The sequence below is a fragment of the Scyliorhinus canicula genome, chromosome 2 (genome assembly GCF_902713615.1).
Source record: "Scyliorhinus canicula chromosome 2, sScyCan1.1, whole genome shotgun sequence".
Taxonomy (NCBI): domain Eukaryota; kingdom Metazoa; phylum Chordata; class Chondrichthyes; order Carcharhiniformes; family Scyliorhinidae; genus Scyliorhinus; species Scyliorhinus canicula.
In genome coordinates, this window is record NC_052147.1 from 54,177,337 (window position 1) to 54,197,180 (window position 19,844).

At 47.1% G+C, this 19,844-nt stretch overlaps 1 protein-coding gene across 5 annotated transcripts in view; it reads right to left on the reverse strand.

The window, feature by feature from the left end:
• pygl (phosphorylase, glycogen, liver) overlaps positions 1–19,844 on the reverse strand; it is a 219,914-nt gene that overhangs the window by 1,371 nt on the left and 198,699 nt on the right. For 2 of the 5 annotated variants that reach the window (XM_038778465.1, XR_005458132.1), the window contains exons 17-18: positions 18,687–18,894; positions 7,175–7,309 (exon numbers count right to left, since the gene is read on the reverse strand). In XM_038778465.1, coding sequence (XP_038634393.1) covers positions 7,175–7,309; positions 18,687–18,894 — 343 coding nt within the window. Of the gene's footprint in view, positions 1–663; positions 1,072–2,651; positions 2,719–7,174; positions 7,310–18,686; positions 18,895–19,844 lie in introns of those variants that run through there. The other 3 variants (XM_038778445.1, XM_038778436.1, XM_038778456.1) reach the window with 3 other exon arrangements.

A 19,844-nucleotide genomic window follows, 5' to 3' on the forward strand; every position in this document is an offset into this window, starting at 1 on the left:
AAAGGCCAAAATTGACATTCCTGCCAGGCACGAACCATTTTGCAATTCACCTGGCCCGCTCTTAATGGCAAGTTCCAGATCTTGCCCAAAAATGTCAAGAATATAATTAACCCTCATTTGCATTCATTTCAATCTCATTAGCGAGATTGAAGGCGAATGCTGCGGTCTACCGATAATTACCTGACTCCCCAGTGATAAATCACGCAAGCGTCGTTTCGTACTCTTTCTAAAATCGTGAAGCCTGCACGATGGCTTTTGAGGGGAAGTGAGGAGGTGAGTAGAAATTCCATATACTGGCATGCTGCTGCCCCAGTGCTTGGGGGGAGGCGAGTGCTCAGGGGTTTGGTCAGGGGGCAGAAGCTTCCCAGATCAGAAATCGCTTCTGGGCTGGAGGTTTGAGGGGCTTTGCTTCTGTGAGGCCTTCAAGCCATCTTCAAATATTGTGGGACCCATAACGGGCAACCACAGCTGCAGCCGGTCTATCCTACCAAACACTTCCAGGACAGAGCTCTGCTTTTGGTTCTACGTTGAAGGTCACTTGAACTCTCTTTGACTGTGAGCAGCCTCTAGCTTCACAGCTGAAAGCTATCGCGAATGAGGAATTGGCCTTGTTAGTTGTGAGAGCACTTCACAGCCGCAGGTTGTGTTTTCTGCTTGCTCCTGCTGGGGGCTGCTGTTGCTGTTCCTTTTTTGTAGACGGAAAGAAGGGCAAGTTTTACTATGATACTTGGATCCTGAAACACGAGGCTCATGGGGAACGTATGAATCTAGATGGCAATCCGGGTTGAAGTAAGAAGACGCTGCGGGAGCTGGTGTGTGACATTTATCCACATGGGCCATACGATGAAGTTGTCAAAGGAATGCTTTTACAGATTGTTGATGCTTTTGTTGCTGGTGTGGTGAGTGCTGCATGTAACTGGCATGTCACCGCAGGTTAAACAAACTGGAAATTAAGGATATTCAACTGCACCTTGAGCACCAGTGGAATACGTGGACCCCAGGATTTGGTTCCGGTGAGACTGGGCCGTCTGGGAGGGCTGCACAGTTGTGGCTCCTGGACAAAGAATGGCACTGATAGATGGAACAAATAGCATATTGACGGACAGATCAAAGTTCTGGACATGATAATACATTCTCAGGCTTATCCTGCTTTTCTGTTGAGGAACCTGTGAGGGGTGATACCGTGTGTTTTTTTTCGTGAAAGTGTATTGATATAGTTTTGTATTGGAACCAATACGGAACAATGTTTCCTTGTTGTTTAATGGTTAATATGATATCCGGAATGTTACGTAGATGATTTAAAAATCTTTGTTCCTGTTGACCGTTTAATAAACAAAATATTCTTGATTCTCAAGTGCCTCCTCGTACCATGTCTCAGAGGATGATTAGTGCATAGGACGTCAAGCAAACTTTGATGCCTGAACAGTATGCCTGCACTCTAAAAGCGTCGACACCAAAGAGGTAGCTGCCAACAATCAAACACTAAAGAGCAGGGCTTCAGCACTATGGATATTCTCGCAACCAAAGGGTAAGGGTGTGGATCAAGGGAGGGCACCTGAGCACGACCTCCCTAATGTTCCCGGCAGAGATCTGGGGTCTACGGGCTCCTGATGTGGCCGGGAATGAGTGTTCAGAATAAAGTTTGCCAGCACAACGGCTTGCTGGATGGCACCCTGAGAGAAGGCAGGACACCTAAGGGTGGGGGAGGCTGAGGGGATTTGAGGGTCCCAGGATGGAAGTCTTAACTGATTGTTCGTCTCTCTCTCTCCTCCAATTCCTTCCAGATCAAAAAATGTTTGTTCGTGTCGATTGCAGAAACTGCCCTCGCGTTCCTGGTGGCAGTCAAGGGAGGCAGACGCCAGAGATGGCAGCAGTGACGATGCAGGCTGTAGGCTGCATACATGTGCAGGGGGCAATGTTTCCATTAAATTGTGTGCCGCACTTGCGGTTCTCACAAGGGTAGGGGTACATTTGTGGTGTATTTGGTTTATATTAATGAATACAAACTCTAGACACTGTGGGCAGGATTTACCAGCTGTTCAAGCCGGCGGGAATTCTGGTCCCACGCCGGCGTTCAGGTTTTGTGGTGAGGAGGGGTGCTGCCACTGGGAAATCTCATTGACAGAGTCATTAGATCATGCTGGCGGGCTGCCTCCTGCCCTGAGTCACCTTTAATGCTCCCAGATCCCAGGAGCCACTGAAGGGTGTGGGTCCTGGATGCCCAATTTTTTATCCCTCCCAAAATGGTGGGTCGGACATTTCCATTTTGTAGTAAGTGTACACTTCCTGCTGCCATATTGGAGGCATAGGAACCTGTTCATACAGATATACTTCCATCAAATTTCTAGATACATGTTTCATCCTTCACACTATCTATTCCTGCTTGTTACGTGCCTTCCACTTGCAACCTGACTATTTTCCCTGTATTTTACTCTCTATCCAAGTTTTTTTTAAAAACTGATCAAAGCGTGTAATATATTTATAGTTTTAAGTGCCATACAATAGTGTATTGTGCAATTTACTGTGAGCAATGTTGAAGATTATTTTATATATAAAGATATTAAGGATAGCACTGGAATATTTAGTTGCTTATCCATTTTAAATGTAAAGGCTTAGATTAAACAATAATGCTGGGAGTACAATATTCTGACCTGGTATAACTGGTTGACTTTCTCTTGAGTATTAACATAAGATTCAAAATCAGCAAATACTTTGAACCTGGACATGAATAATAATTTGAAACACCATTAAAATATAGGAACAAAAAGTTGTTACAAATTAGATTTGAACGTTACAGGCTTGAATTTGGTTAGCATTTCTAACACATTTATTAGGAAATCTAAATACACATCATTTCTGGTGAGGTCGCAATAAGGGTCCTAAAACTTACCTCTTACTCCTAAATCAGGAACACATTGAATTCCAGGACGAAATCCTGGTGGAAGGGAGCTCAGCGGTTTTTAAAATGTTGGCTTTCTGATGGCTAGCAAAGCTGCAAATTTAGATATCAGGCTGTTCAACCCTTTTTAGTTTTGTCTGGTGCAGCAACAAAAAAGTCCTTCCTCCCATTGGAATTGGTATGGCTGTTTTGTCAAACCCGCATAGGTGAACTCCAAAACATGTGAAATTTACTGACAGTGGGAAATCCGATCAAGTCAGCACTGGGAACAGTCAACAGATAGAAGTTTAGCCATGTCCTTATTTTTTTTTAAAGAGTACCCAATATTTGTTTTTACAATTAAGGGGCAATTTCGCATGACCAATCCACCTACACTGCACATTTTTTTGGATTGTGGGGGTGAGACCCATGCAGACAAGGGGAGAATATGTAAACTCCATGCGGACAGTGACCCGGGCCAGGATCGAACCCGGGTCCTCGGCGCTGTGAGGTAGCAGTGCTAACCACTGCACCACCATGCCGCCCCCCCCAGCCCTGTCCTAATTCTAGTGCTGCTGCAGCTACGAGGAATTTCAGGGCTCTGTTGTCCAAATAGAATACAAAACAACTTTTTAATTGAGGTTTCAGTTATAATTAGTGCTATGCCTTTAACCCGTCATTAATTATAATCAATTTTCAGAAAACTTTAAGATAGTGAGTATACTATAAATTATCCACAAAGTAATGCTTTACTTAGTTTCAGGCTGAGATACAATCTTGGGTGTCATATGTTAGGATCATAGAATGATACTGCACAGAAGGCCATTCGGGCCATTGTGCATGTGCTGACTCTTTGGTAGTGCTGCCCAATTAATCCCACTAACCTCTTATCTCATAGCTCTTGTAAAATGCTTTTCTTCAAGCATTTATCCAATTCTCTTTTGAATATTAATATTGAAACTATTTCTACTGCTCTCTTAGGGAGGGTTGACTATGGTCTGAAATCCCAGTGTCAACAAATTATGCATATTTTGGAGTTCTTTGATGCTGCTTGCAGATCCAAGTTGTTCCGTGTTGCTTTCACTTTTTTTTTACATTTCGAGAACCCAATTCATTTTTTCCAATTAAGGGGCAATTTAGCATGGCCAATCCACCTACCCTGAACATCTTTGGGTTGTGGAGATGAAACCCCACAAAACACGAGGAGAATGTGCAAACTCCACACGGACAGTGACCCAGGGCTGGGATTGAACCTGGGACCTCGGCGCCGTGAGGCCATAGTGCTAACCCACTGCGCCACCATGCTGCCCTGTTGCTTTCACTTTTGCCATTCACCTGAAATCTGTGTCCTTTGGTTACTGACTGAAGGAAACAACTATTTCTCATAGGTAAAAGGGCTAATTAATGATCCTTTGATTATAGGTTTAAAAAGCTCAGTTCAAAAGTCATTTTAAAATGGATTCCATCATGACACTGCAAATCAGTGCAAATTTAATATCAGTTTACAAAATACATAGCTTGCAGAAAGAAGTCAAGGCAAAACACAGCATTTGCAACAGTTTGCAAACGAGCTAATGCATCAGCAACATTTGTTTCAAATCAGTCTAACACTAGAATCCATATGAACACTTCTTTTGTCATATATGGATTATCCTTGGTCCAAAAGAAGTGTTTGACCATTATTCAAGAACATGCTTTGCATAACCCACATACCAGCCCTCGATAAGAACAGATTTTGCATGCCAATGCCCACTAAAGAATTTACAGAAGCAACATGGCTGATAATTCTAAACTAATGTTGCATTTGGAAGACTGACAACCTAATTATCAAATCAAATGTAATGAAGACTCATCCAAACCAATCAGCATGTTACAGTGGCAGGAATAGATTGACTTAGACTCATAACAAATTCCTTAAAAATAGTGGTGTTAAGCTATTATTCTATTCTATTAATGAATCATCTTATACTTTTTGCCTAGAAGCTAACTACTCTCTTCGTTTCATATTTTTCATTCTACTTCTAACCTGCGCAGCTGTTTGCTTCAAGCAAAGAAATCATTACTGTATTTTGAATTCCAAGTCGTTTGTAAATTACTAAGTATAATCATCTCAAGTAAAGCCTTCTGCAGGGGCCTGAATTGAGAACATTTTGGTTTTGTAACTAGAAGAAGAGAACTCTCTTTATAATCAATAGATACCAATAAAAGTTAATTTTGCATCCGAGAAGTCTAGTGCAAATTTCTGCCTAGTTAAGTGTATAGGTAAATGCATTAACACAAAGGCAGTCTTCATCACTAACCATCTTCTTCTTATTTACTCTGAGCTGGATTCTCCATTGCTCAACGCTGGTGTCGCGATTCCTGATTGGACACAGAACGGAGCATCGAGGGAAAAATAAGTTTGGCATCTGCTGTGATGCTCCAATACCCTTTCGGCGGTCTCAGTGCACCACCTGCCCTGTGCTGGCAGGAAGATGCAAATCGGTTATTTGTGTCCATTTACATTTCATTACCGGGCTGGAAGCCTGAGTCTCCACTCCCATATTATGCACCAACAGCGGAAAATCCTCCAGGTGGGCTTTGGTGCAAGCTTGCACAAGCGTGGCCCTGATGCGGTGGACATCGGGGTGGGTCAAAGGAGTCAGTGCATAACTGAGGTGCCCCCCAAAGTCCATCGGAAGGCCCCCAATGCATAAATCACTGCATTTTCATTTACCCTTCCCTAACATCTGCTGCCTCAGACTATAATGTTTAAAGCAGCAGCTGTTACAAGTGTTACCTGCTTCCTTAAAAGTCAAGCACATTTCAAAGGGCTTCAAATCTCTTGACAATCTTTGAAATGCACATTTTCCATTCAATTTCACACAGCAATACATTGCATTAGCCAGTGATTAACACTTTTATTACTCCAGAGACAGATGTTTGGCGGATTGTCAATCTATCTTTCCCTTCACGCTTCAGTGCACCTCAAGTACCCTGCTTCGATGCTCACCACAATGTTTATGAACACTCTTGCTATGATTGACACTTCCTCACCACATCAAAAGCAGATAAGTTCTTTCACGTAAGCACAACAACCTCATATGGGCACATAGTGTTTCAAATCAAAGGCCCAGAGTAGTTCAGGTTTCCACACGTGCACAATGTGAAATACAGAAGAAACAAAACTATAATCAACCCCACTCTCCAAAATAGAGACTTTTATACATGCCAATTTCTATCTCCAAGGTTGGTCCAGTCGGAACTAGACCCATTGGAAGACAATTGTCGCAGAAGACTTCAACACTGTGATTGTTTTATTCATGAGAAAATAAAAAAATAGAACTATGAGAATTGGTGGGACAATAATAATCTTTATTGTCACAAGTAGGCATACATTAACGCTGCAATGAAGTTACTGTGTAAAGGCCCTCGTGGCCACATTCCAGTGCCTGTTCGGGTATATAGAGGGAGAATTCAGAAACGGCCAAATTACCTAACAGCACATCTTTCGGAACTTGTGTGAGGAAACCCACGCAGACACAGGAAGAACGTGCAGACTCCATATAGACATAGATCCAAACCGGGAATTGAACCTGGACTCTGGAGCTGTGAAGCAACAGTGCTACCCACTGTGCTACCATGCTGCCCTTTTACCATGCGCAATAATTGCACCGCAGAGCTGGAGCTGATAGCAGGCAAAAATCATAGGTGTGAGGACTGGACAGCACGGTAGCATGGTGGTTAGCATAAATGCTTCACAGCTCCAGGGTCCCAGGTTCGATTCCCGGCTGGTTCACTGTCTGTGTGGAGTCTGCACGTCCTCCCAGTGTGTGCGTGGGTTTCCTCCGGGTGCTCCGTTTCCTCCCACAGTCCAAAGATGTGCGGGTTAGGTGGATTGGCCATGCTAAATTTCCCGTAGTGTCCTAAAAAATGTAAGGGGGGGGGGGTTGTTGGGTTACGAGTATAGGGTGGATACGTGGGTTTGAGTAGGGTGATAATTGCTCGGCACAACATCGAGGGCCGAAGGGCCTGTTCTGTGCTGTACTGTTCTATGACTGGAATAAACACTACAAGTCCAGAATAAATTAGAAATATGGACAGATAAGGTGCCAACACGAGAAGGTTTCAGGGCTTGGTGGAAGAAAATCATGAAGCTGTATGTAATTTTCTCCAAACCATGTTCGGAAAGGAGAAGGGGAAAAGCTGCTAGAACTGGGAATGAGTGATGAGTGAAGAGAGGTTAAAGGGCAGATCAAATTGAGTTTTCATTTTCTGGAGAACCAGACAGAAAAGATGATGTATAAAAGGAATTACCTGTCATGGTGAAAAAGCATATTTAGAATATCTCTGAAAAGATCAGGTTGGTTTGGAGAAAAGTATCCACCTGCGATCAGATCAACCACCCCTTTCAATTCTGGAAAATTTTCACAATATTGTGAAGCATTGTATCTGAAAAATATCAACATAAATTAGCAACAGATATTTAAACACACTTTAAGGTTGCTGAAATAACAATTTGATAAACAACAAAAGATACTTAACACAGACAATACTGGACAATCTCAGCAGGTCTGACAGCATCTGTGGAGAGAGAAGGGAACTAACAAAGAACAAAGCACAGGATCAGGCCCTTCGCCCCTCCAAGCCTGTACCGGTCATGTCAACCTTGGCCAAAACCCTCAGCACATCTTGCGCCATATCCCTCTATACCATCCTATCCATGTGTTTCTCGAAATGCCTTTTGAACGTCATTAATATATCTGCTTCCACAACTGCCCCTGGCAACGCATTCCAGGCACTCACCACCCCCTGCGTAAAAAGCCTGCCTCGCATATCACTAAAAGTTCCCCCACGGACCTTAAAACTATGCCCCCTGGTGACTGATCCCTCCACCCTAGGAAAGAGTGCCTGGCCATCCACTCTATCCATGCCCCTCATAAACTTACAGAAATCTGTAAGGTCACCCCTCAACCTTCGCCTTTCTAATGAAAACAGTCTGAATCTATTCAGCCTATCCACAAAGCTTACACCCTCCTGGCCAGGCAACATCCTGGTAAACCTCCTCTGCACCCTCTCCAAAGCCTCCACATCCTCTGGTACTGTGGTGACCAGAATTGCGCGTAATATTCCAAGTGCGGCTGTACCAAGGCTCTATACAATTGTAGCATGACTTGCCAGTTTTTATAATCGATGCCTGTTTAGCGTTTTGAGTCTGGATGATTCTGTCTAAGATATTTAACAGACCTTTTATTACAAATTGTTTTGGTAAGAAAATCACATTTCTTCTATTTACCAATTTTTTTTTTTTAAACAAACATTTTATTAAGGCATTTATGGTTTTATAACAACAAAAATACAAACACAAATGTCAACATAATTCAGTGTGTGACATCCCCCCAACCAACAACCATACCCCGCCATCATAACTTATTCACACAATTTCCATGACCCTCCATCGCCTCTCACTGATCCCGCCTAATTTGAACTAAACTAAACTAAACAAACTCCCCCGCTCCCTTTAATCCCTCACCTCGCCCTTAGATTAGTTTTCTCTGAATAAGTCGATAAATGGCTGCCACCTCCGGATGAAGCCTAACATTGATCCTCTCAGGGCGAACTTAATTTTCTCAAGCCTAAAAAACCCAGTCATGTCGCTGACTCATACCCCCGATTTTGGGGGCTCCGAGTCCCTCCACACTAATAGGATCCGTCTCCAAGCTACCAAGGAGGCAAAGGCCAAAACATCAGGCTGTCTCGCCCCATGGACTCCCGGGTCTTCCGACACTCCAAAAACCGTCACCTCTGGACTTGGCACAACCCTCGTTTTTAGCAACGTGGTCATGACCTCAGCAAATGCCTGCCAGAATCCCCTAAGCTTCGGACATGCCCAAAACATATAGACATGATTTGCGGGCCCTCCTGCACACCTCACACACCTGTCCTCTACCCCAAAAAAACCTGCTCATCCGGGCCAACCGTCATGTGTGCCCGGTGAGCCACTTTGAATTGTATCAGGCTGAGCCTGGCACATGATGAGGAAGTATTGACTTGACTCAGTGCATCCTCCCACAGATCTGCCTTTACCTAGCTCATCTTCCCACTTGCGCTTTACCTCCCCTATCTGGGTTCCCTCCCACTCCATGAGCTCTTTATAAATTTCCGAGACCTTCCCATCCCCACTCCCATTTTTTGAAACTACCTGTGTATCCCCTGTGGCGGTAGAAGCGGAAAGGTCGAAACCTTCCTATGCACAAAGTCCCTCACCTGCAGATAGCGAAACCCATTTCCAACCGGCAAGTCAAACTTCTCCTCCAGATCCTCCAAACAAGGAAAGCTCCCATCAATAAACAGATCTCCCAGTCTCTCAATACCTGCTCTCTGCCATCTCTGAAACCCCCCAGTCAACCTCCCCGGGATGAACCGGTGATTGTCACAAATTGGAGCCCCCACCGACGCTCCCTCCACTCCCATATGCTTCCGCCACTGTCCCCAAATTTTCAGAGCCACCACCACCACCGGGCTTGTAGAGAACCGGGCACACGAGAACGGCAGAGGTGCCGTTACCAGTGCTTCTAAACTTGTGCCCCTACATAATGCCGCCTCTACCCGCTCCCACACTGACCCCTCCCCCACTACCCACTTCCTGATCATAGCTATATTAGCCGCCCAGTAGTAATTCCTTAAGTTCGGTAAGGCCAACCCTCCCCCACCTCGGCTCCAACAGCACTTTCCTTACTCGCGGAGTTTTACCCGCCCATACAAACCCGGAAATCACCGTATTAACCTGCTTAAAACGCAAGGGCAGCACGGTGGCGCAGTGGGTTAGCCCTGCTGGCGCACGGCGCCGAGGTCCCAGGTTCGATCGTGGCTCTGGGTCACTGTCCGTGTGGACTTTGCACATTCTCCCCGTGTTTGCGTGGTTTCCGCCCCACAACCCAAAAGATGTGCAGGCTAGGTGGATTGACCAGTTTAAATTGCGCCTTAATTGGAAAAATGAATTGGGTATTCCAAATTTATTTAAAAAAAGGCCTTTGGTATAAAAATAGGAAGGCACTGAAAAACAAACAAAAATCTCGGGAGAACCGTCATTTTTACGGTCAGTACCCTCCCCGCCAGTAACAACGGGAGCATGCCACACCTCCGAAAGTCCTCCTTCATTTGCTTAACTAACCGGGCGAGATTTAATTTATGTAGCTGCTCCCATCCTTGTGCCACCAGGATTCCCAAGTATCTAAAACTCCCTCCCACCACTGTAAAATGCAACTCCCCCCCCCCCCCCCCCCCACCCCCCGCCTCCTCTCCTGCCCCCTTTCCTGGATGACAATATCTCACTTTTCCCCATATTCAATTTATATCCCAATAAATGGCCAAATTCCCCTAAGATCCGCATAATCTCTCCCATCCCCCCTAACAGGTCAGAAATATACAGGAGTAGGTCATCCGCATACAACGAGACCCTGTGCTCCCCCCCCCCCCCCCCCCCCCCCCCCCCCGCCCAGTGTAGTCTAAAATAGTCTGAACTCAGCCAGTTCTTCCACACACCCGCCACCGGCGCCTGGTATAGCAACCGGGCCAAATCTACAAAACCCTGCCCAAACAGGAACCGCCCCATGGACCTCCCACAAATACTCCCACTCCACGCGGTCCAAGGCCTTCTCCACGTCCATAGCGACCACTACCTCCACCTCCCTCCCTTCGGAGGGCATCATGATGACATTCAAGAGCATCCTGACGTTGGTCATTAACTGTCTGCCTTTGACAAATCCCATCTGGTCTTCCCCTATCACCCCCGATACACAGTCCTCTATTCTCGAGGCCAAAACTTTGACCAGCAATTTGGCATCAACATTTAGTAGGAAGATTGGTCTGTATGACCCGCATTGTTCTGGGTCCTTCTCCCGCTTCAAGATCAGTGAGATCGAAGCCTGTGACATTGATGGGGGAAGAATACCCGCTCCCTTGACTCATTAAATGCTCTCACCAGCAACGGACCCAGCACCCCAGAAAACATTTTATAAAATTCCACTGGGTGACCATCTGGTCCCAGTGCCCTGCCCGACTGCATGGCCTCCAATCCCTCTACTACTTCCACAATCCCTATCGGGGCACCCAGTCCCTCCACCAACCCTTCCTCTACCTTCGGAAACTCCAAACCCTCCAAGAATTGCCTCATCCCCTCCACCCCAGCTGGCGGATCCTACTCATACAGCCGATTATAACATTTCCTGAACACCCCATTCACCCTGCCGGGTCCAAGACCGTATTCCCCCCCTCTATCCTTCACTCTTCCTATCTCCCTGGGCGCCTCTCTTTTTCTGAGCTGGTGTGCTAGCATCCTACTGGTCTTCTCCCCATACTCATATATATCGCCCCTCTTGCCATCCACAACTGCCCCACCGCCTTCCCTGTGGCTATCAGCTGAAACTCCATTTGCAGCTTCTGCCGCTCCTTCAACAGTCCTGCCACCGGGGCTTCCGAGTATCTTCTATCCACCCAGAGTTTCTCCCTAACCAGCCTATCCATCTCTGCCCGCTCCACCTTCTCCCTATGAGCCCCTTTCAAAATCAGCTCCCCCCTGACTACTGCCTTCAGCGCCTCTCATACTGTTGCCGCCGAAACCTCCCCTGTGTCATTTATCGCCAAATAATTCTGGATGGTCTTCCTCACCTGCCCGCACACTCCCTCATCCGCTAACAGTACTACATCCAATCTCCATTGCGGGCGCTGAGCCCCCCCGCTTGCTCACCAGTAAATCCACCCAGTGTGGGGCATGGTCTGATACAACAATTGCCGAATACTCGGCATCCACCACCCCCACCAGCAAGGCCCTATCCAAAACGGAAAAATCAATATGGGAGTACACTTTGTGTACATGGGAGAAAAGACAAAATTCCTTCGCCCTTGGTTGATCGAACCGCCACAGATCTACCCCTCACACCTGTTCCATAAACCCCTTTAGCTCCTTTGCCGCGAACTTGACTGATCAAGCCTCGGATCTATAACCGTATTAAAGTCCCCCCCCATGATCAACCTATGTGAATCCAGGTCCGGAATCTTCCCCAGCACCCGCCTCATAAACTCCACATCGTCCCAGTTTGGTGCATAGATATTTACTAATACACCGGTATCCCCTCCAGCTTCCCACTCACCATAAAGTACCAACCCTCTGAATCCGCCACTATGCTCCCTACTTCGAATGACACCCGCTTATTGATCAAGATCGCTACCCTCCTAATTTTAGAGTCCAGCCCTGAATGAAATACCTGTCCAACCCACCCCTTCGTCAGCTTACTCTGATCAATTACCCTCAGGTGTGACTCCTGTAGCATTACCATGTCCACCATCAAACGCTTCAAATGGACGAACACGCGAGCTCTCTTGACCGGCCCATTCAGCTCTCTCACGTTCCATGTGATCAGCCTGGTCGGGGGGCACCCTGCAGCCCCCCCCCCCCCCCCCCCCCGATCACCATCACCCTTCCTAGGCCAGCCTCCAGCCCGCGCCTCCTCAGGCCCGCTCTTGGTGCCCAACATCATAGAGCTCCAATTTGTCTTCACGCGCCACTTCCTCTCGTCGGCAGATCAATCCTCCCTCCCTCCCCCTCTCCACCCAACTACTGAATAACCATCCCAAACCCCCTCAACAAATTGATCAACTCCTCGCCCCACCCACTGCGCTTCCTCTAGCCTGCCCAGCTAGCAAGGTAGCCCCCTCTCAAGGCGCCAATGAGCCCCCCACTGATCACCCCCCCCACCCCCTTGCACATGCATTTGCAAACATTACAATCCCCAACAAACACAAAGAAGAAAACTTCACCCACCATCCCCCATTAAGAACAAAGTTAACCCACATACAAAACTGAACCACGGCCCAAAACCTAGTACAAAACATATACAAAACTCAAAAAGATAAAGAAATTTAGCAGCATAATAAGAACACAGCTACTCCCTCGAAGTTCAATGTCATCCATCGCCTGCCAGTCCCCTGTCTTTAATAAGGTTCATAGCCTCATCTGGCGATCCACAATAATGTTCCTGGCCCTCATAAGTGACCCATGAACGCGCTGGGTACAGCATGCCGAACTTCATCCCCTTTTAAAGAGGGCCGATTTCATCTTTTTGAAACCCACCCTTCTTTTGGCCAGATCCACACCCAAGCCTTAGTAAATACGCATCCTTGTCATATGCAGCTCCTCGTCAGCCTGGCCCACCTCAAGATCTGTTCCTTGTCCAGGAACCAGTGCATTCGTACCACCATCACCCTCAGCGGCTCATTCCTCAGCGGTTTCCTCATAAGCGGTCTGTGCACCGTGTCCACCTCCAGGAGCCGGGTAAACACACCTCCCCCCAGCAGCTTCTTGAACATACGCGCCACATATGCCCCTGCATCCGATCCCTCGCTGCCCTCCGGGTGACCAAAGGTCCTCAGGTTCTGCCTGCGCGACCTGTTCTCCAGATCCTCCACTTTCTCTTGCCACCTTTTCTGGTGGTCCTTCAACAGCCCAATCTCCGCCGCCATCTCAGTTAGCTGGTCATCATGCTCAGCAATCGCCTCTTCCACCTTCTTAATTGCCTGGCCCTGGGCTTCCAATCTCTGCTCCACCTGGTCAATCCCTGTCTTAATTGGATCCAGTATTCTTTTCTTTGCTGACCAAAGCTCTCCAGGAGAAAGGCCACCAGTTGCTCCGTTAACCACTGGGCCGGCAGTTTCGGTCCCTGACCCTCCGCCATATTCTCCTGCTCTGCAGACTCCACCCCCTTCTTTGACCAACGATCTCTCCTTTTCAGACCACTTCTGGTCCATGACTCCATACACTGGTAGGGAATCCTACTCCTCTACCTCACCAATCTCCTATTTTGTCCATCAAATCCCCCATACATCAGGGAAAAATATCCTAAAGGTCCACCACGAGCGGGAGCTACCAAATAAAGGACCACTTACTCCATGGCTGCCACCAGAAGTCCACCAATTAACGTTTGTTCCCAGCTTTCGCACAGAATCTTGTGGACACTTCTTTTGAATAGTAGCCTTTTCTGATTGCTGCATTTTCTTAGCTGCCCTGTCATGTATCTATAATTCTTCACATACATTGAGTGCTCATATTTCATGAATTAGTTGGATATTACTATTAGAAGGAATCCAAAAACTGCAATTTTTCTAGAGCTTCTTGATGCCACACTCTATCTGCCTTGATGTCAAGGGCAGCCACTCTCATCACAGCTCTTGTGTTCAGCTCGTTTGTCCATGTTTGGACCAAGGCTATAATGAGGTCAGGAGTTGAACAGCCGTGACAGAACCCAAACTGACCATCAGTGAGCAGGTTATTGATGAGTAAATGCCGCTTGATAGTGATGTTGAGAACACTTTCCATCACTTTGCTGAGAGTTGATTGATAATTGACAAGGTTGGATTTTTTCTGCTTCTTGTAGGCAGGACATTTCTGTGCAATTTTCACAGAGCCAAATAGATGCCAGTGTTGTAAATGTACAGGGACAGCTTGGCTAGCTAGGGGTGCAGCTAGTTCTGAAGCACACGTCTTCTGTGCTATTGCCAGCAAGTTGCCAGGACCCATAGCCTTGGTTGTAGCCAGTGCCTTCAGCAATTTCTTGATGTCACGTGGAGTGAATCGAATTGACTGAATCAGTGATGCTGGGGACTTTGGCAGGAGGTAAAGGTAGATCATCAACTCAGGACTTTAGTTGAAAATGGTTGCAAATCTTTCAGCCTTGTCTTTTGTACTGATGAACTGAGCTCCTTATCTTTGAGCATGGGGTGTTTGTGGAACCTCTCCCCCAGTTGATTGTTTAATTATCCACCACCATTTATGACTGAATGTGGCAGGACTACAGAGCTTAGATCTGCTCCATTGGATGTGGGGTCGCTTAGCTCTACCGCTTGCTGTTTTTGTTGTTTGGCATGCAATTAGTCATGTGTTATTGCTTCACCAAACTCACACCTCATTTTTAGGTATGCCTGATGCTGCTACTGTCATGCCTGTGGTGATCCACTGTGTAATTGTGTGTGTGCCTATATTCGGGGATGTACAGTAGTACCTATACTACAGGTTCGCCAGTAGCCCCTGCTGGCTAGCTCCGCCCACAAGGAGCCGTATAAATATGCATGATTGCTCCTGAGCAGCCATTCTACCAGCTGCAGTCGGAGGATAAACATCTAATTGTAATAAAGCCTCTATTGCACCCATTCGAGTCTTTAGTACGATTGATAGCGCATCAATTTATTACAGTTAGATTTTCCGCATCATGGACATCAGGATCAAACCAGATCGCTTGCAGCTGGATCTGCACTCGCCAAATGCCAGAAAGGACTTTAATCACTGGCTGGCTTGCTTTGAGGCCTATATCAACTCAGCGACATCCGAGCCGACGAAAGCTCAGAAAATCCAGGTTCTCTACTCAAGGTTGAGCTCCAGCGTGTTCTGATACAGGATGCGCCGAATTATGCAGGCGCCATGGACCTCCTTAAAGAAAACTACGTCCAGAAGACGAACGCTCTATTTGCAAGGCATGTACTCGTCACCCGCGTACAACTACCTGGTGAGTCGATTGAAGATTTTTAGCGGGCCCTTATCCTTCTCGTACGGGACTGCGGCTGCCAGGCCATCACGGCCATGGAACATTCCAATTTCCTCATGCGTGATGCATTCGTGACGGGGATTGCAGCGGACCCCATCCGGCAACAGCTGCTGGAAGGGGCCGCGCTCGACCTAGCAGAGACGAAAGCTTTAGCGCTCTCCATGATGGTCGCTTCTCGTAATGTCCAGTCCTACCCCGCTCACCCCACCCATCCTACCCCTCGTGGACCCCGCAACCGACCCCCCCGACTGGGGCTACTCCTGCGCAATATGCCTGCACTGCCCACCACACCACGCACTCTGGGGGTCCCCGCTGCTACTTCTGCGGCCAACAGAAGCACCCCCCGGCAGCGCTGCCCAGCCCGCGCCGCCACCTGTAAATCCTGCGGCAAGAAGGGCCACTTTGCGGCGGTGTGCCAGGCCCGCACAGTTGCTGCTATCGCTCCCGATTTCACTCCCGGGTCACAAGATGGACACATTTTTTCCCTCCCTTCTGTAAATAAGTCACAATTCTGTATATAGTTTCACGCCACCCCCGCCGGACTCATTTTTAACAGGGGGCGAATGTGGTGATCCACTGTGTAATTGTGTGTGTGCCTATATTAGGGGATGTACAGTAGTACCTATACTACAGGTTCGCCGGTAGCCCCTGCCGGCTAGCTCCGCCCACAAGGAGTCGTATAAATATGCATGACTTCTCCTGAGCAGCTATTCTACCAGCTGCAGTCGGAGGATAAACATCCAACTATAATAAAGCCTCTATTGTACCCATTCGAGTCTTTAGTACGATTGATAGCGCATCAATGCCCTCCTGCACTCTTTATTGAACCAGAGTTGAACCCCCATTTTGATGATAATGGCAGAGTGGGGGATATGTTTGGCTATGATGTTACAGATTATGGCTGTATATAATTTTGCTGCTGTTCAATGCCTCACGGAAGCCCTGTTATGAGTTGCCAGAATCGTTCGAAATCTGTCCCATTTAGCATGTGGCAGTACCACACCACAACAGGATGGAGAGTATCCTCAAGGTCAAGACAGTGTTTGTCTCCACAAAGACTGTGCAGTGCTCACTCCATCCAATTCTGTCGTGGAGATGCATCTGCTACAAATAGCTAGGTAAGGATGAGGTCAAGTAGGTTTTTCCCTCTTGTTGGTGCTCTCACCACCTGCTCATGACCCAGGATAGCAAGTATGTGTTTAGGACTTGGCCAGCTTGGTAAGTAATGGTGCTACTGAGCCATTAAAGTCCCCATCCAGGGCACATTACATGCCGTTGCCTTCCTCAGTGCTTGCTCCAGTGGTGTTCAACACGGAGGAGTACTGATTCATCAGCTGAGGGGGACACAGTACATGGTAATCGGCAGTAAGTTTCCTTGCCTATGTTTGACCTGATGCCATGAGACTTCATAGGGTCCAGCATCAATGGTGAGAACTCCCAGGTCAATGCTCCCTCAATTGTCTACTTCTGTGCCACCACCTCTGGTGGTATAGGACGCAGTGGGACTTGGTGGTTGTGTCTAGGACACTGTTCTGTGAATATGACTATATCAGGCTGTAAGTTGACAAATGTTTGGAACATCTCTCCAGATGTTAGTATGGAGGACTTTGCAAGGTTGAAAGAGCTGGTTGTTGTTGTTTCCTAGGTCAACAATGGGTGATCCATCTAGTTTCATTCCTTTTTGTAGTGGCTTGCAGGGCCGTTTCAGAGAGCAGTTAACTCTCGGCCAGATCAAGTAAGGATGGCAGATTTCCTAAGGGGCCTTTAGTAGGTTTTGCCAACAATCGACAATGGTTTTGTGGTCACCATTAGACTAGCTTTTAATTCCAGATGAATTAATTGAATTGAAATTCAACCAGCCACTGTGGATAATTATTCCTGTGACCGTACCACTACACCACCGCTTCCCCCACTTAAATGGTCTTGATGACAGACACAACCATCTTCAATTTCTTCTTTGTATCCTTCACCAGCCACTTCCCTAGTCTGCAGCTCCATTTCCTTCTCAACTATCTCTGAAAGTCATTAGGGTGGAGCAGAGAATATTGGAAAATGCATGTGGACAAACTCTACCCCACCACATTGAACTGCTCCAGCAAGGATAATTGTGGTCTTAGATTATGGGCGTGATTTAATTTTTAAAAATCCGAGACTATTCTGGACAGGATTACCAGCGCCCCTGCTATCTTATCGTCACTTTGTTGCAAATTGGATCACGGCGGGGAACACCTCTGTCATTTCCTGCACTGAGGTGCTCCGACGAGCTGAGCTCCTTAGTGCAGGAAGGGATTGGGACGCATTTTTAAATGGCACCCTGCTCTCTCGTCCGCCCCGACACAAGAGGGTCCTCAGGCCTCCCACCTCACATGGCAGGGCAGCCCCAGACCCGATTCCCAGCACAGGCAAACTGCCAGCTTGATACCTTGGAACTGCCAGCGCCCCTGCCCAGCACCACCTGGTTATCCTGGCAATGCCAGGACAGTACCTGGGTCAGGGTGCCTAGGTGGCACTGTCAGCCCCCTAGCAGTGCCAGGATGCCCCCCATCCCAGAGGCCAACCACCCAGGGACCTCCAAATGCCTGGGCGACAACCCTCCGTACCAAGTGTTGTTCCGCCTGGTCCTCGTTTGTGGGGAGCAGTGCTAACCGGCGCTTGGCTGTGGTCTCCTTGGCGAGGCCGGTAGATGCCGGGTTGCCGTTTGATCCAGCGTAGACATGGTTAAGTGGGATTTTAATCTCACTTAACTGTGCAAATCTGCGTCCCATCCATTGTGGGTGGGATCCAGATCGTGACATCTCGCAAGATCTGTTTAGATCTCGCAAGGTGTAACGAATGTTGGGGATCCCGGAAGAGGATCTACCAGCTGTATCCTGTCTCGATTCTAATGGGACGCGGCCGGTAAATTGTGCCCTATGGAGTTACAGGTGAAAAAGAAGTCACATTAATTGTCTGCATTTAAACCGGCAGCCCACAAATCATAAGCTTGTATATACTATCAATTTTAAATACACAGCTACCCAAGCATTGCCATTATGTGTTAATTTATATAAATCAATTTAATTGATTTGCATTAACAACAACGTAGATCAAGTCTTTTAAGTATAAATATCTGTATGGTGTACTATTCCTTTACCTCTAGCTTGCCCACGTTTCGGTTCCATTATTATACAATATTCAAAATAATTTCTCAAGGTCACGGCAAATGGTAATTGTTACTTTTATTGCAAACGCACCCTTTCTTGTCCAGTTCTGCCACATCTTGAACCCTCATGCCGAAAATGAACATATTGTTTTCACCAGCTTCCTCTGCCATTTCCACATTTGCTCCATCCATTGTGCCAATCGTCAGGGCGCCATTCAACATGAACTTCATATTCCCTGTGCCGGATGCCTCTGTGCCAGCTGTGGAGATTTGCTGTGACAGGTCTGTTGCTGGAATAACTGTAAATAGATCCATTTAAATTAATTATATTGCTACAGTCAAAAGAACCTGACCTTTATGAGGACGGAGGAAACAATGTACTATAAAGTTGATGGTGCACACTTGTTTTTCAGGCTCTATATGAGCACCTAAGCCTCCAATACAATGAACAGAAAACCACTTTCCTTGTTTGCATTCCTCCATTTTTATATGCAAAGGTATTCAACTTTAAAAGTTCAAACATTTAAAAAAAAAAAAAATTTTTATTCAAATTTTCACAAAATATCAATAACAAAAACTATCAAGAAAAGAAAGAACAAAATCCCCCTCCCATGTATACAAGAAATAAAAAATAAATTAACACCCGTCATTAGCAATCAACAAATATACACGTCCCTTCAGCCCAAAACAAAGAAAACATCCCCCCCCCCCCCGCCCCCCCGGGTTGCTGCTGCTGCTGGCCTTTTTCTACCGTTCTGCCAGGAAATCTAGGAATGGTTGCCACCTCTTGAAGAACCCCTGCACTGACCCCCTGAGGGCAAATTTCACCCTCTCCAATTTAATAAACCCCACCATATCATTGATCCAGGTCTCCATGCTTGGGGGCCTCATATCCTTCCACTGAAGAAGAATCCTCTGCCGGGCTACCAGGTACGCAAAGGCCAGAATGCCGGGCTCTTTCGCCTCCTGCACTCCCGGCTCCTCTGCAACTCCAAATATTGCGAGCCCCCAGCCCGGTTTGACCCTGGATCCTACCACCCTCGACACCGTCCTTGCTACGCCCTTCCAAAACTCCCCCAGCGTTGGGCATGCCCAGAACATATGGGCATGGTTTGCTGGGCTCCCTGAGCACCTAATACACCTGTCCTCGTCCCCAAAAAACCAGCTCATCCTAGTCCCGGTCATGTGAGGCCTATGCAGCACCTTGAACTGTACGAGGCTAAGCCTCGCACAAGAAGAGGAGTTCACC